Source organism: Scatophagus argus, chromosome 14 (assembly GCF_020382885.2).
Source record: "Scatophagus argus isolate fScaArg1 chromosome 14, fScaArg1.pri, whole genome shotgun sequence".
Taxonomy (NCBI): Eukaryota; Metazoa; Chordata; class Actinopteri; family Scatophagidae; genus Scatophagus; species Scatophagus argus.
In genome coordinates, this window is record NC_058506.1 from 9359217 (window position 1) to 9376371 (window position 17155).

General features: G+C 40.9%; 1 protein-coding gene across 1 annotated transcript; it reads left to right on the forward strand.

Moving 5' to 3' along the window:
* The first annotated feature begins 980 nt into the window (after nucleotides 1–980).
* On the forward strand, nucleotides 981–15709 carry LOC124070779 (forkhead box protein O1-A-like). Its single transcript, XM_046410999.1, has 4 exons — nucleotides 981–2018; nucleotides 11604–11795; nucleotides 12049–13259; nucleotides 13341–15709. The coding sequence occupies exons 1-3, from the start codon at nucleotides 1419–1421 to the stop codon at nucleotides 13234–13236; spliced, it is 1980 nt and encodes a 659-aa protein (XP_046266955.1). The 5' UTR covers nucleotides 981–1418; the 3' UTR covers nucleotides 13237–13259; nucleotides 13341–15709.
* Nucleotides 15710–17155: the final 1446 nt, after the last annotated feature.

The window sequence follows — 17155 nt, forward strand, 5'->3', positions numbered from 1 at the left end:
TGTGTGAGAAAGTGTGGAAAGTGAGAGCTTGACATTTAGAAGTGCCTCATTTCCACATTTTGTTCACTTTTCCTTAAACACACTTGAGATTGGCCTGATAAGATGCTGGCAATCAAACTTTTAGTTGTATGTGTAGGGACTGTAAAAGTGCAAAATGTGTGGAAAAACACCTGGCTCTGTTCAGAATTTTCTTACACAAATAACCCACTAGATGGCACCACTGACAGCTGTGTGTGAATATAAAGTTGAGATTTTTAACAAGTTTACAAGGTCAGAGCTGAGATATTTCAACAAAAACACTCTCTCTACAATGCAGTAACGTGTTGGAGTAAATGTATCAAACAGTGTAATAACATTTCACGAAGTGATGGCAGCAAAATCCAGGTATTCAGCAAAAAACACCAATTGAGAGCTGCACTGTTTATAAAAAACAGACAATTTAATGGACATATCCAGTTACACAATATAATCAGTGCAATTTTCTAAAAAAAAAAAACAAAAAAACAAAACAAAATAAAACAAAACACACACCTGTTAAGATTTTCTTTTTTAGCAATGAAAACCAGAAGGGAAAGGGGGGGGGGGGGGGGGGCTTTTCAGAAAACTGTTAAGAGCTGCATGTAGGTGCCGTCAAGATACACTGGAACCACAGAAGAAGTAAATGACCCCAGTTTTGATGTCAGAATTCATCGAGATGTGGTGGGGTTGAGATGGCAAAAAGAAGAGAACACCCACAACCAGGAAGGCCACTGCATTCTTAACCCGAGACTGACATTCATTCTTTTATAGATGGCTGTCATGAGAAAAATTCAAAGTCAAAGCTGTTGTGTTTTGATGCTCCAGACATGTTTTGTTCACTAAGAAACTAAATCTCACTTTCTTTTAGTATGAGGGTAGTGCATAGCCTACTGACAGAATTACTAGTTTGGGGTGAGCTGTTCCTTTAAACACATTGCAGTTTCCCTTCTTTGTACAGCCCTTATTAACTTCAAAATACGGCGGAGATCATATGAAGAGTATACATTTGTGCTAAGGGTCACTTTCGGCATAAGTATTGTACAGTCTATGATAATTTCCAACTAAAGAGCACTTGAATGCACCGTTAAGTAAAACTCAGAAAACGGAGCCTGTGATGGGGACGTGAAGGCAGCATCAGGCTCTGTACGAGTGTTACTGACAAAGCGGCAGACTTGAGAGTTGAAACTAGTCGGTGCAGGATGGTTTAAACTTCAGCGAAGAACTTGACTAACAAAATTCTCTGATTTTTAAATTACGAACTTCTCTTAACTTACTACTGAAATCTGGCGTGTGAACGCGACATTTTATTTTATTTTATTTCACCACTGAGATTGTTTTTTCATTAATTAATATTTTGTATGTGAGCGCCTGTGTGCGTTTAAAGCCGGATCGACCACGACATGGCTGAGTTACCGCCACCGCAGGTCGAAATAGACCCGGAATTCGAGCCTCTCTCCCGCCCGCGGTCTTGCACCTGGCCGCTTCACAGACCGGAGCCCAACGACCCGGCCAGCTCCAACACATCCTCTCCGGCACCGTCGGTGCAGCAGGAGCCGGGGGTTAACGCCGAATTCATCAGTAACCTCTGCTTGTTGGAGGAGGACTATGAAGAATATGCAGAACAGAAACCACCTGTTCCCTGCAACAATTTCCAATGTCGGGAGGGAAACTGTTTGCATCCGCACCACCACCACCACCACCACCACCACCATCATCATCCTCAGCAGCAGCTCCCTGGCCCGCAGCTGCCGCCTCAGCAACAGGTGCCTCCTCCTCCTCCTCCTCCTGGGGTCGCACCCTTGGGCAGCTCCGGGCAGAGGAAGAGCAGCTCGTCCCGTCGTAACGCCTGGGGAAATATGTCGTACGCCGACCTGATCACCAAAGCGATTGACAGCTCACCTGAGAAGAGGCTGACACTGTCACAGATTTACGACTGGATGGTCAAGAGTGTGCCTTACTTCAAGGATAAGGGAGACAGCAACAGCTCCGCGGGCTGGAAGGTGAGTGACCGCGTGCACACAAGCAGCCAGTTGTTTCTTATGAACCTGCGGTGTAATTAACACTTAAAACACCAACCAAGATGAAGCTAAAAATGAGGAGCATACTCAGAAGAGCTTATGATTGGTGAAGGATTCCAGTTGTTATATTACAAGTAACGCTTGTGTTTCTCGTACTCCACCACTAACCAAGAGCAAAATAAATAGGCCTACCTGGTGAGACATTACTCATTGCAATGTGGTCAGTCCAACTTGACAGAGCAACTGAACCCAGATGAAGAGCGAGAGAGAGCAGCAACACTTTACTGAACTGTAATGTATAACGTATCTTTTGACCCCCATCTACAACATTATGTTAACTTGGTTTGGGAAAATGGTTACTCAGGAAACAGTTCTGCCTTCATGTTATTGTCCACTCACTACTTCCAATCTGACTGGCAGCGTAACTTATCAACATTTTTCTCCAGCCCGGGGTTCTGCAGATGCTCTCCCTATTGGTTAGAGAGAGGGTGAAATATTTTTATTGGGTAAAAAGATTGTTTTTTAGACAGTGTAGTTTTTGCTAAGTTCGTGAACATGGTGTTCAACAAGTGTTGAATCTGGCTGCTGAACTTTGGCATCTCAATAACCTTTGATGTTTTGGAGTGGTTTCCTGTGGGTTCCAGCGGCAGCACACACCTCTCTGCTGTGTCAGTAAGAAAACATCTTTGAAGCAGAAGAGGACCAGCCAGCAAGACTGACTGTAAACATCCCACACATGAGCCTGAGGATATTTTTCTCTGTACAACCCTGAAGTAAAACACTGCACAAGGAAGGATAAACCTTGACTGAATTGCGGTTAAAATCTGAGTAGTACAGTGTAGATAAACACAGATTTAAGATATACCTTTTTCTATTCCAGAGCAAACATTAGCGGGAACAATCTAGTCCAGTTTTAGCACAAACACACTGACTCATGGTCTATGCAGCATTTCCACAGTAATGGAAAAATTATATATTCAGTACAAGGGAGAAGTTGGAAAAGCCTTTGGATAATGCCTGCACACACATGTTAATCCAAGTCTTAATATTGTCTGTGTGGAAGCTACTCAGCCATGTTGGATAGGAATGAACTGTTGACAAAAGCAGACAGAAATTCAAGGCTGTACCCAATGTAGATGCTAAAAATCTGCACAAAATCATGTTTCGGTTTTGCAACCCTTCCTGTAACCCCTGCATTCTCGTGAGACCCAATTTCAAAGTTGTGTCAGGAAATGCCTTTGTGAACCTCAATCAAATATAGTTTTCATTGTTTAACACCATGAAGGCTCTACTAAACCTCCCCTTCCTCCTTTTCATAGTCTTTCTGCAGCTCTTCAACTACATATAGATGCACTACTACCTGGTGGATACGCACACAGAGGTTTGCCAGGGAAGCAGCATGGAGTAAAATGTTCAGAGCTCCAGTGACAATAACAGGAGGCAACACAAACAGCTCAATCAGTGTTGGGGAGTGTGTCAGAGGGGAAGGGGCTGGGAGACGGGAATGCTGGGAACAACGTCAAACATCCTCCATTCCTGAGCTGTGTGCTCATATCTTTGTGTCCCTGTCTTCTAGAGTTTCCTCAGCGGATGCTACAGCTTAAAGAAAGGGATCACTGCTCTTTATCCTGTCACTTCCTCCTCTGCCCTCTCTCAGGCCTTTTGCTGAAGGTGTTTTGTTTGTTTTTGAGTGGAGAGTTAGACTTTTCATAATAAGGCCAGTTGCTTACAGCTAACGTGACCTCATGGTTTGTTACGCAGGACCATCCGAGAGGTTGTCCTTGGAAAACTGTTTGGGAAAGGGCGAGCGTGTTCAAAAATACCGGGCACGTGATTAGATGAACCATCTGTCTATGAGCATCTATCATGGGCTAACCAATCACATCAAGGATTCATGATGTAGATGAAGCAGTGTGGAAGAAGAGCAAAAACATGTTTTCTGCAAGGCTACAGTGCCACTGATTGCTGTTTTTTCAAAGAAGAAATGTACTGATAGAACTGATGTAGCAGCAGTTCAAAAGAACTGTCGATTTGCCACACAAACAACATCCATAGCTGCCAGTAGTTACTCATAGGACACTGACTGGTCGAAAACAGTGGTTTGAAAACAAGGGGATAATTGTAAGTCTGGCGGGATGGATTCTCACTAATCCAGCAGCCTATAAGCTTTTAGCGCCAGTATCAAGAAGACTGAATAATATATCTACTGTTCATTATCTCTTGCATTTTACTTGTATTGATTTTACAAACTGCAGTTTCCAATAAGTGTCTATAAATTAGCAATATCTACAGCAATCAAGAACATCAAACCAGAAATTCAACCAACCAGTCAGCCCAGCATCTTTAACTCATCATCTTCTAATTAAACAGGACACTAAGTTCTGTCAATTGGTCCACCACTTTGTCCAAACTTTTCATCAAGAACAATGGCTGCAGCTTGTTTATCTTTAATATTAAATCAACACATCTGTACTTCAACCTCTACATTCCCAAATGTTGGCACACTCGCTGGGCCTTGGAACCACCGGCTGATAGTTATTTTTACACTTTCCTGTTAAAAAAACACGGTTGTCCCCCTACAATGAACTATGATGCATTTCCTGCAGAGTGGATGGAAAACAGTGCCATGTGTTAACATACCCGCCCTGCAAAACATGAGGGTCAGGGCTGGAAAAAGAGAAGGAACCAATAGGAGAGGCCATATATGGATCGCAGTTGATCCATATATGGCCAATTAATTCTATATGATGTCATTTTATTTCACTGCAGCATTTCCACCACACGCAAAAAGAAGCAATCAATCTGCTTATTAATATATTTTGTGTCGTATTCTGATTCATGTATTGACATTAGAATCCACGTGCGTGAGTGTCCCTGATTGTAATGAAAGACAGAGATAAGACCTCATGGTGGGCGGAGGGCGTTGAGCTTTTGTACCTCCAGCTCCACTTTCAAAACTGAACGTGGGTGGAGGGCAGGACTAGGGCAATGCTGCTGCTGCCGCTACAGCTTCCTGTCTTTCTCGTGTCATGGAGATTTTTTTGTTTTGCCTCCAAAAATTGTGTGGCCCCATAGCAATCTTGGTGCCAGTGCCACAAGAGCTAAATGGGAGGGCTGGTTCCCCTGGGAAATTGGTTGGTCTGTGAGTGACAGTGTGCAGCATGTGAGGTACTTTACCATCTTACTGGTACTGTCACTGTTTTTCTCAATGAACTGTGACCTTAAATAATGTAACAGGAAGTAGCACCCCTGAGTTTAACTGGCACAAAGCTTCTCACTTTGTGCTATTCATGTAAACTAAAGTAAAGCTATTATTGTAATACTACAAGAAAGTATTTTACCTGCGGTTTCTTAATTTTTTGAAAGGTGATTAAGTTTGAAAAAACCATTGGTTTTAAACTGCTGCTGCTCAGATGTAAGGCAGTTTTGGTATTTATACACAACTGACTTTGGTCCAGCTGAAGTGCTTCAAGTAATTTGACCACTGACCAAACTGTAAATACAATACACACATATTGTTACAATAATCAATAAATACTATCAAAAGTGAATTCTTCAGACCCAGTAAGTATAGTCACACCAAACAGTCCACCACTTTAGTCCAGAATATCTCATATATCTATGTTGGATGATCAGCCATGAAGTTTGGTACACACATTCATGTCCCCCACGTTTGTCTTTTAATCTCACATCATGGCACTTGATGTGGCACACATGGAAGACCTTTCCATTAGACCCAGCTGTATTTTGTGCTTATTGCTACTTACTGTAGCAAAAGTTAGCATTGTTGTTGTGAGAGTGTTAGCATGCTGACGTGATGCTGACTCAAACCATCACCATGACTTGAAGTACGGCCTCACAGAGCTGCTAGTATGGATGTACACTGCTCAAGGTTGTCTACAAAATAGGAGTAGAGAGATTTAGTTTAATTTCCACTTTTTGTTGCATAAAGGATCAGTTTTCAAATGATTCACCCCTTAAAAAGGTGTGAAATTGTTGGCTTTTGAACTTAGTCCTGAAAAGAGATAACAGCTACTAAAAAAGGCAAGAAAAAGAAACCTGAATAACTGCAAGCTATTTGTCTTGGGATCACAAGGTTAAAAAGGGAGACTTACCCTGAACTTAAGAGGCCCACTGAAAGCTTCAAGTAACCCCATAAAGAAAGGGAGGCTTGGGGCAGGGGCTTTCAAAGAGGAGCGACCATGGCTTGAGGGAAGAAGGGGAGCAGTCAGCTGACTGGCTGGCTGTGGACTGAGGCCTCTGTACAGTCTGCTGTGTACAAATTGTGTGAGTCTGTGGAATCTGTGGCATGTGGGTTTCTGCATTGTCCTCTAGCCTGCACAGGACAATGATCCCCGTCTATGTTGTGTTCACAAAAAGAACCTGGCCTCAAATCCATTATGTGAAATATAAAGGACACGGCTGCTGAGGGAGGCAAAGAAATATGGTGTGAAGAAAGATAAACAGGATCACAAGTAATTGAGATTAGTCCTGTGCGCAAGTGTGCAAAGAATGTCACTCTCAAGATTAGCCTGAAAAAGATGAGAGATCATCGAGTTTAATCACCTTGTATTTCTGAATATCAAGTCAAGTCGAGTCAACTTTATTGTCAAATATGCTATACATGCTCGACGTACAGCACAGATGAAATTTCAGACTATTTAGTGTGATTTAAGTATGATTGTGTGTCTGTTTTGATCAACAGTACATCACATGAGGGCCTTTGTGTCTATCATTCCCATCCTCATTTGCCTCCTCCTTGTTTATCTAAATCTGAACTCCTAACAAAAAGCTCCCTGTTCCTTTTCATGGTCCTACTTTGAGGCCATTGCAGAAGTAGGTCACTCTGTTTGATCCTCAGTGTTAATGAAGTAGCCCTCATTATGCATGGAGTCTTGAAGAAGCAACATGGTCTCCACACCGGAAGGCTCTTCTTCTTCTGCAGCCATACGTGCCTTTTTACGGCTTTGTAACAGAAAACTCACACTCACTTTCAACTTTGCTTGCGCTTCCTGGGTCAGAGGAGAAGGGGGGAAGGGTGCACAGGAAGACACTGTCAGGAAGTGGCTTGTCCTTTTACTGTAATCTCTGCAAGTGCTGTGCTCTGTCTTATCTATACCAGATACCTGGCGGCGTTGTAGTGGTTGTCAGCCCTCTGCAATTTTAGTTTTGCGTACTGTGTCCAGCCAAATCATACAGTGCAAGATGAAGAAGCAGTATGTTGGCCATACACATATTAAGATCAAGCCTGTAAAGTCTTCTTTCAGAAGAGTCATTATTGATTGCTATTTCTTTGTATCTATCTGTCTATCTATCTATTTATCTATCTATCTATCTATCTAGCTATCTCTATCTCTATGTTTTATTTTTACAACGTTTATTTTTTTATTTTTTTTGCTTATCAACATACATGTGAAGGCATACATTTACCACTATAAAAAATAATCATTAATATCATGATGTTGATTTCAGACCTGTTACTGATAGGAAGCCACTATGTGAATTAACATTACCCCTAAGTGTAGCTGATTTTCATTTTTTTTTCTTCCCCTCACATCTTTCATCACTAACTAAACATCATCATTAATACATATTGCAAAACTGAGTTTCTGATTTGAGGAGCAGCTGGTCTCCAGCTGTCAGTCTCCTGGGACATTCTCTGTCCTGTCTGTGGTTGTGTCTGGCACTCTATGTAAAACGTTTGGACCAGTTGCAAGCGAGGCCACTTTCACTGTAGCTGCACCTGTCCCTTCAACCGGGCCCTGTTTGTTTACTTATCCTGCGACCGTTACTGCAAGCCTCATGCCTCACTACACAAGAAACAGCAGCTGTGTCAGTTCGATTGTTTTGAAGTCCAGTAGGAGGAGTCACTTCATGCTGGAGCAGTTTGTTTTGATGATACTGATCGCAGATTGATGATTTAGAAATCATTAGGCACATTTGAGGAGCTGTTAGATGGTGATCTGGTCTATAATCTGGTAGGTCTGGTCTTCTGAGTACTCCCGTGAGCTGAGTAGCAGTGGGTGGACTCATAGCATCACAGGTTGCAGAGAGACAACTGGTTTTTGCTGCACCACATTCACAGGGTGAGGTTCAGCATTTGAGAGAGCAAACTGAAAATAGATTTTGTTAGAAGCAAAAAGACCTTCTCCATGTGTGGCGTGCTTGTACCAGCTGGCCTAGAACCAGGGTGACATCAAAACTCATGTATTCTTCAGTGTAGCACCAGTGTGGTGTGGCAGATGCAATATGAAATTTTGTTTCTTCAAAGGGCTTTCTTTTTTATCAGAAAAAGAACAATATATTTTTGATTTTTGGTTGCTACAAAGCTAAGAATGATTCAGATTCAGAATTACACCCCCCCCGGCCCCGCCGCCCCCACATAAACCCAATGCAAGGTATTTCTTTACTGAATTTCCCACAGGATTACCAAATTTCCCACTAAATAAATAAAGTATCTATATATCTATCTATCTATTTCATCCTCACGTCAAGAGCAGCAATAGCAAAGCAGAATTATATCATAATAGATTACTTGACAATTATCCAATAGATCTCTCTTAAACATTTATGTCACCTACAGGCCTCCATAATCTCTGGGAACATTCCTGGTCGCAAAGTAAGGTCAATGAATATCATATAGATTTCTAGATGTCCCATATTCACACGAGCTGTTACATAGCCACAAGTGCACATATTTCACTACTTCAAAGTCGTTTAAATGAGGACCATAACAATCTGTTTTATAAAGAAGTTTAGCAACAATGATGCACGCAGGCCACCTTGGGTTGAGCTTTCAGAGAAATAATGTGTGAGTGGGGCACCTCGTGAATTAGTGAGGCAGGGGATGTCTTTTGTTCTCTGTGGGCTGAGGTGAAGTCTGTCTGAGACAAGGATTATCCCAGGCCGAGAAGAGAATAGTCCTTCTCGAAGCCCAGTCATGCAGTCTGTGTTCTATTGTGGGCTCTAATCAAAGGCTGTAGACATTTGCATATCACTAGTGATCTCAGCCATGTGCAAGCAAGACATGTCATTGGTTTACAAACTTGAGTCTGTGCAGAATATGCTGCTCAGATCTCAGGTCCTCCACTAATGACTCATTTCCTGTCAGTTCAGTTACAGATAAAGATCATGTCAAAAGAGAAAAAAGTTGAGGAAAAGATTATGAATCAAATGAAGCTTCAGACTGAGAATTGCATTTTTGTGGCCACGCAGTGAGTATTAACTGCACCTCAAGTTTCCCCAGTCTGCATGTGCAGGATGTCCTCTGACACAGGAAACCTTTTTTAAAAACCAGTGGAAGAGAAGGGAGGAGTCCGGTTCAGGACGGTGGGGGGGGGTTCTGTTGTGGTGAGTCAGAAAGCAGACAGTCCGACCCAGTGCGTCACATCTGATGTTTCTCCTCCTCTCTCTGTTCCTGCTCCATCCAACCTGTTTGCATGTCAGCGCTGCCTGAGGAGCTCGTCTTCAGCACACAGTGAACTCATTGACCCCCAGCTCTGCCGGCAAAAACATCTCACTGTGTCACCCTGCCCAGCCTCATGTTGAACTCCATAACCTCCCCTCGCTTTCTTTTTCAGTAAAACATTTCTCATTCATGCACAGCCCGCTACCTCCACTCTTAGGATGAGGCGTCACAAGAGTGCTGTTGGTGTATAGTTTGAGGATGAACTCGCTGTGGTTCAGTGCCTTTGTTTGGAGACAGTCATCCAAAATAATTCTCACAATATTTTAAAGCGTCGTCTTTTTCTGCAGTTATTTGAAGTGTGATTCTGGCTATTAAGCTAGATAAAAACTTTACAAAGCCATCCTTAATATGAAATTGTTTTTCCTATTAGAAAGTTATTAGTATATTCGTTAACTGAATAAATCAAAAGTAATGGAGACATAAATCTATTAATAAGAGAACAAGAAGAAGAGAATATGAGTCATATTCTAATCGTTAATATGTGCTGAATGCATTTGCCTGAAGCCTGAAAACCAAACCAAGACCAACATTTCACAGAAACACTCAGACAATCTGTCTATTGTTTTCAATGTGAGTGTCTTTATCTCCATGCTTTGTGTATCCCTGTTGAATCCTGTGGTTGGGGACATCTGGCTTCACTAACTGCAGGGAGCTGCTTTTGCATTCACATGGGTATTCAGGGGAAATTCCCTGCTGGTACATCTTGTGTTGCACTTTGGTCTTTTATTGTACACAACATCCAGCGCAGCAATGAGTTTCATATTAGGAAAGTGTTTGTCCAGAGACATCAGGCTGTCTGTCTCTTGTGTGGCTGTCTGTGTCTCGTGTGACTGTCTCTCCTCCTCAACCATCATCGTTTTTCTTCCTGAGTGAAATACCACAGGAGGTGCCTCTGCCTCCTTTTTATGGTTCATAACATAGCATTAGAGAAAATGGACTGAATGAGGCTCTAGGTGTATACGTGTTAGCACAAGGACATATGTGACGCATATGTCCGCAGAAAAAAAAGTATGTTGGTTAAACACAAAGTCATACAGTGTGTCTTATTCAGGAAAGATTTTTTTAAGTGTGCCCTAGTTTTCTCTGGATTTGAGACCAGACGCAGATTGCCAGAGACATTTGGACAATCTTTATGAATTTAACCCAAAGCTGTGATAATTTAGATTCTGACATTGTCAGCTTACTGTAAATACTTTTCTGGTAAAGCTGATGTCAAATATATTTTGTAACACGTCTTCTAAAATGACCCACTTTTATCTGTTTTTTCAGTTTGGTGGAGCAGAGTGGATGGGAGGGGTAATAACTGTGCAGATAAAACTTGGTAGAAATCAGAGGAAACACATGATTATGGTCTACAGTATGGAGGGAGTAGCATGACCAACCTGATATATCTAATATAAGCCTGTCAATTATGCATGAGACTCATACATGTCATCTGAAAATTGCATCAATGGTATAGTTGTATAGTATTCAAAAAGTGCTAAGTGGTACTAGTATATACTGTTAGTAATTTTCCATGACTTTTCTTTCATTATATATTGTTATTTTTGAAGAAAAAACAATCTGTTCACCTATGCTGTTGTGCATTTATTCAGTTTGATGCCTTATTTTATTTTGTCCTGTTCAGTAGCAGATACTGTGCTCTGGCTGTACTGTACATATGTCTTGCAAGGGTACCACATATTTATTTAGTGTAACATAAATGACACCACATACCACATTTGTGCCTTGCTCCCTTATGCCAAAGTAACCAATGTCTTGCTGGAGAGTGTGAGCAAAGAGTGGAAAAGGCTCCGTAGACATAATATTGTTTACGGAGGATATGGACATACTTCCTGTTCACTTGATGGCTTTGACATCACACTCAGAGACCAGTTGAGTTCTTCTCCACTCTGTATGAAACATGACAAACATTTCCCCTAGAGAGCTGGTATTTATTTACATAATATGACCTTAACACCTTTAAACTACACTTTATAGATGCACTGTAATATTTTGGAATCATTCATAGGTAAAACACTCACCACCTTGCCGCACAATATTATCAAATTTCATCTTTGCAAATTGAATCCTATCATATCCACTTTTTCCCCAACCAGAACTCCATCAGACACAACTTGTCCCTGCACAGCCGCTTTGTGCGCATACAGAACGAGGGAACGGGAAAAAGCTCCTGGTGGATGTTAAACCCAGAGGGGGGTAAGAACGGAAAGTCACCTCGACGCAGAGCTGCCTCCATGGACAACAACAGTAAGTTGGCCAAGAGCAGAGGAAGGGCCACAAAGAAAAAGGTATTATACCCCTTTTATTAACACCACACTCTCTCTCTTTAATATCTATATTATTTGAACATGCATTTTTTAATAATGATGCTGATTCAAAGTGAAAGGAAGAGTCAGAGTCAGATGAGAAGACTGATAACACTCTGCACAGGAATGCAGATTAATGTATACTCCAAAATTTCAAACTATTCCTATAGTTTTGGTCTAAGTTAATACACCAGGACATACAATACACCAGCTTTTAATGTTTTTCTATCCTTAGATGGCTCTGCAAGAAGGCATAGAGGGAGGCGCAGGCAGCCCTAGTTCCCAGTACTCTAGCTGGCTGGGAAGCCCAAACTCTCACAGTAATGAGGACTTTGAAGCGTGGAGTTCTTTCAGGACCCGAGCCAGCTCTGATGCCAGTACCCTGAGTGGTCGCCATTCACCTTTCCTTGCTGAACAGGATGACCTGGGGGAGTCTGATGGGCACATGATGTATCCTGGAGTGGCAGGGACCAAGATAACCTCCACCCTGCGCAGCCTGTCTGAGGTGGCTGGATCCATGGGCCAGCGTGGCTCAGAAAACGTTATGGAGAGTCTGTTGGATAACCTGAACCTGCTGTCTCCAAAACCCCCACAGCTGGGTTCTGACTCCTCACTTTCCCCAAATGCAGCTGTCCGTCAGAGTGCCCCCTACAGCTCCACTGGCTTGACCCCGCATCCACAGCAGGACTACCGTAAGTGCATGTACAGCCAGGTGAGGATGAACTCTCTGTCCCCTGCTCCCATGCAGACACTCCCAGAGACTAAGCCAGGCTTTGGGGCTTATGAGAACCAGTATATCTGCCATGCTGGCCTCCTCAAAGAGCTGCTGACCTCAGATACGGACGCCAGTAGAGACATGATGCCCTCTAGGGATCCACAGTTGTCTCAAGGTGGGAGGGGAAGTTGTCTCATGTCCACTTACAGCAGCCAAAGCCACATGGGGGGTCATAATGGTGTAAAAATGATGAATCCTCTGCAAAGCCACCCAGTTCCTCATGTAAATCCACAAGTTATACATAGCCAGGGTCCTTCAACCTCACAAGACTTAAATAGCTGTAACATGATCCCCCTGACTAGTCTGACTAGTCTTTCAGGGGCCACTCCTCGAATGACCAGCCTGAGGACATTCACACAGTTGCCCCGTGGACACCCAGCACACACTAATGATGTTTCAGCAAGCTTTGGCAACAACAGTGGCTACAGGGAACTTAATTTGGTTCATCCACAGAGTCATCATCAAGAGCGGCTGCCCAGTGACCTGGATAACATGTCTATTGAAAAGTTTGAATGTGACTTGGAGACCATCCTCCATGAAACCCTCATGGATGGTGGGGCGCTGGACTTTAACTTTGACCCAGCAGCTGCACCTCATGGGTTTCCTCAGAGGGTGAAGACCACCACACACAGCTGGGTGTCGGGCTAGGATGTATGATGGCTCACATACAGGTGAGACTGGCAATTAGTGTGGCTGTCAGTACACATATTAAAACCACAAATTTACTAAATCCTTTCCATTCTTCCTCACAGGTTTTTCTTAACCCCACCTTCATTCAGAGACCGGAAAATGTAGATCAGAAGAAGCCAACACCATCCTTGTGTACATCTGACACAGTTATTTTCAAAAGTTTACACACTCTTGAGTTGTGGCTCCATGTGTAACATAACAAGTTACCACTTCGAAAGAAGTTTAACATTCAGATGCAAATACTGATATAAGACACAATACCTAAAACTGTTGTCATTCATAACAGAGCTGAACATTGGGAAAAACATTTTAAGATAGCCCTGCAGTGAGAAGCCTGCATTAGCTACCTACTCTTGTTTACAATGACCTGTCAAAAACTGGATATATGTATATATTTATTTTTGCTGATTCATGGCATATGAAAAATATACAGTATAGTATATTAAATAAGACGGAACACAGTGTAAGCGTGCCTGACAAAAATAGTGGAGCTTAAATAATTTCTCATTTGACCAACAGAGTTCATTCATCCATTGTTTTAAGCATAGTTATCTATGGTTTTGACTGAACTTTGCAGCCATCAGTGGGCTCTGCTGAGAATATATGTGGGACTTCAAGGTGCAGTGGAGAACACAACAACTCAGTAATAAATTAGGGTTTAACCACACACTGCTCTCATTGTCATATTAAGGAGCCAGTTTTGGGGTAATTCTTAGCCAACACATTATCAGCAGTAGCAGCGTATCCACAGTTTAAGTCAGCTCATTAAGCAGTGATAATTGGTCAAGTGCTTAAAGTGTTACTTATGATTTAATAATGGGACCCAAAACTTTAAAGGAGGACTTGATATTGCATTCTAGTAGATCAGAGACCCATTAAATCTGATGTTTTATGTGGGTCAATCAGTGAAATAATTAGTGTGGTATCATCCGTATAGCGACTTATAATCATAAAATATTCTGATTTTACACAGAACTTAAATGTTGATCGACAGATGTTGTAGTACAGTGCTGTCAAATTCACTCTCGATTTGAATATCGGCCATATCTCCTCACCATTAGATGTCATTAGAGGCTGTGAGACGAGCTGCATCCATAACTGAAATGAATTCATCATTCGTATACTGTATGAAGGTATTTATTTATGTTTTATTTTAATTGTAGCTTTTTTGGATTCTGGCTTTGTTCTTGGTGTGCTTGTAAAACTATGTGTCCATGCTGTGTAGAATGTATATACTGTTTGGTTTAAATATTGTAATACTGTATTTTGATTGATTAAATTAATATTGAATAAAGAAACTACAGATAGTTTCTAGATGTTAGCCCCTAAAAACACTTGACCGAAAAAAAAAAGAAATCAAAACTGCATCAGACAAACTGAAAAAATAGTTGAAGTGAAAGCTGTTTTTATCATTTCCTGAAAAAGGGACATTTTGGAGAATTTGACTCACCTGACTTCAACTGTGTGATAGCAGTAGGTGGAGAGCTGGCAATGAAATCTTAAACTGACTGGAAATGGATGATGGTCTTCAAAGATTAACGAGCACAGCACAGGATTTGTTTGCTATTTACCTCCCAGCAGCTACAGTTTTTATGCACCAAAGAGTTGTCTACTCTACCAAACACATTTCAAAGAAAGTTTGCCAATTCACTGTGCCTACATGGTCTCACTGACTTGTACATAATATTTTCCTCAGTAGTACATTTTTGTATATGAAGGGTTTATAAGACTAGTATTATATATGTATGATTGTGTTAAAAATGGCTGTTTACATAACTCAGTCCAATCTATATCTATAAATATATGAACACTCGTACCTCAAAATATTTTACCTCTGAAATGCTGAAGGGATATCTCCTGCCATTTTCCTCAGTGAGTGATGTATTGAATTTGCCTTCTTTTTTGAATTTGACATACCTAGTTTTGTACATATATTTTGTTTTCTTTTTTGTATTTGATTAATGCTGTTTGGACCCATTCAAAGTGATGTATTGTCTGCTTTTGTATTTCTAATGTTTTCTTGTGTTTGAGGATTATAGCCATTAGTTTACAGTAATTACTCTGTGACAGCACAATTTTAAATTAAATATGGATTTCAGTGAAAGCATCACCTAATCAGGCCAAACTCAAGGGAAGGAATTAAATCCACCAAACATAATTCAGTTATATTGTAGAGCAATGGAAAAGTTCTACATCTGTAATTATAAAAGCTTATCAAAAATAAATAGGTGCAAATAGCTACCTGGCACAAATGAGATTTTGTTACAAGTGCCTGAGCCTGCTATATTATGAAAAAGACAGTATAATGCAGTTTTGCTCTTTAATATCCACATCCAGGTATTTTTGAAAGAATGCAGTTTTTTATATGTAAGCCATTCAATGCATAAATCATTTTGTGATCTTGCAATTAAAGGAAGAAAAACATCTGTTACTTGTGTGTCTTTATCTCAGTTCTCTTTATGACAATATAATGACAACTAATAATATGAGCACACCAGTTGCACTTGATAAACCTAAATGTAGTTATGTCAAAGTTTAAATGTTTATGTCCGTAAGATACAATACATTTTGTCAGATACACTTGTTTTTTTCCTCAACTCTGATTGTGCATAAGGCCAGTGCTTATGAACTGCAGAGTCACACCACTTGCAAGTTACAGTGCTTTCATTTTCACTGTGATAGTCGTCCCTCCACCTTCGCATTTCACATTTATGTTGCTCTCCACAGATATCAGCTCTTTCTTCAATTAATCTTGGAAGATCTTTACTGTATTGTTCAGTCGTTTTGTTTTTTGTTTTTTTGTTTTTTTAGTAAGATCTGGACTGTAAGTTTTAAAAGCAACTTGACCTTGAGTGACTTACATTTTAAACAGTGAAACTGGATGGGAGCCATGCCAGGTCACACAGGTCAGTTCAAGGTCACTTACACTACACTGCTACTATTTAGTCCAGTTCAGTTTGGGCAAAGAGAAGTTAATTAAGACTGGTGATATGATCAGTGCTGATTTCTTTAACTGGCAGGCTCATTTAGCTTCAGAGCTTTTATAAAAGTGTGCATATGTAAGTCTTTCTGCAATAAAAGCAAACTACTGAATGAGGATGAGGACGAGGCAATGACACTACAATACCTCATGCCAACAACTAAAAGTCAGTCTGAGATTGACTCTTGTCTCTCTTGTCCTTTCTTAAAGGACACTTGTAAGAATTATATCAAAATGCAAGTGTGAACAGATAAAAAATGTATAATAAATATATTAATCATCTTCCATGTGGTCTACTACAAGCTTTTTCTCTGTGATTTTTTAAAAATGAGAATAGGAAATATTCAAGCATACAAATAAAATGCCAAGTACAATAAAACAAAAAGTATATCATTGGCTTCTAAACATTTATTCACACTTTGGTTTCTCTCAGACGTGACAAACTTGATGTCTCTGATAGCACATTCATTTCCTGTATGAGTAGGTAGGTGGGTGGCTGAGACAAGTTAAATGGATGCTGTCATTAATTTACTTGACTGGGGCACATCTTGTCAGCCTTGTTGGTTACAAAACATGCTGACCTAACTCTCAACTTAGACTAAAGATCAAGTACTGAAGACTTGTGGTTTGGAGATTATATTGACCCATGCTTTTCATTCTTGGAAAGAGAGACTGTGTTCATTGGCCTCTTGACTTTGGGAGTTTTTTTAAGCTTTCCTTGCTTCCTTTTTTCTTCTGGTGCACTTATTTACTTAGCTGAACAGCCAATCAGAGTGATATCTCTCCCCAACGTGATCAGGTACTGATTTAGCATACTCAACTATCTGACTGACTATCTGTCCATTAAATATAAAGCTAGAGGCAGGTTTAACTTAGCACAAAGACTAGAACTAGCAG

Excerpts from the sequence above, each read along its gene's own strand:
- LOC124070779 (XM_046410999.1), top strand. The coding sequence starts at position 1,419 with ATGGCTGAGTTACCGCCACCGCAGGTCGAAATAGACCCGGAATTCGAG. Across the intron at positions 2,019-11,603 it reads ACAGCTCCGCGGGCTGGAAG|AACTCCATCAGACACAACTT; the intron begins GTGAGTGACCGC and ends TTCCCCAACCAG. Across the intron at positions 11,796-12,048 it reads GAAGGGCCACAAAGAAAAAG|ATGGCTCTGCAAGAAGGCAT; the intron begins GTATTATACCCC and ends TTCTATCCTTAG.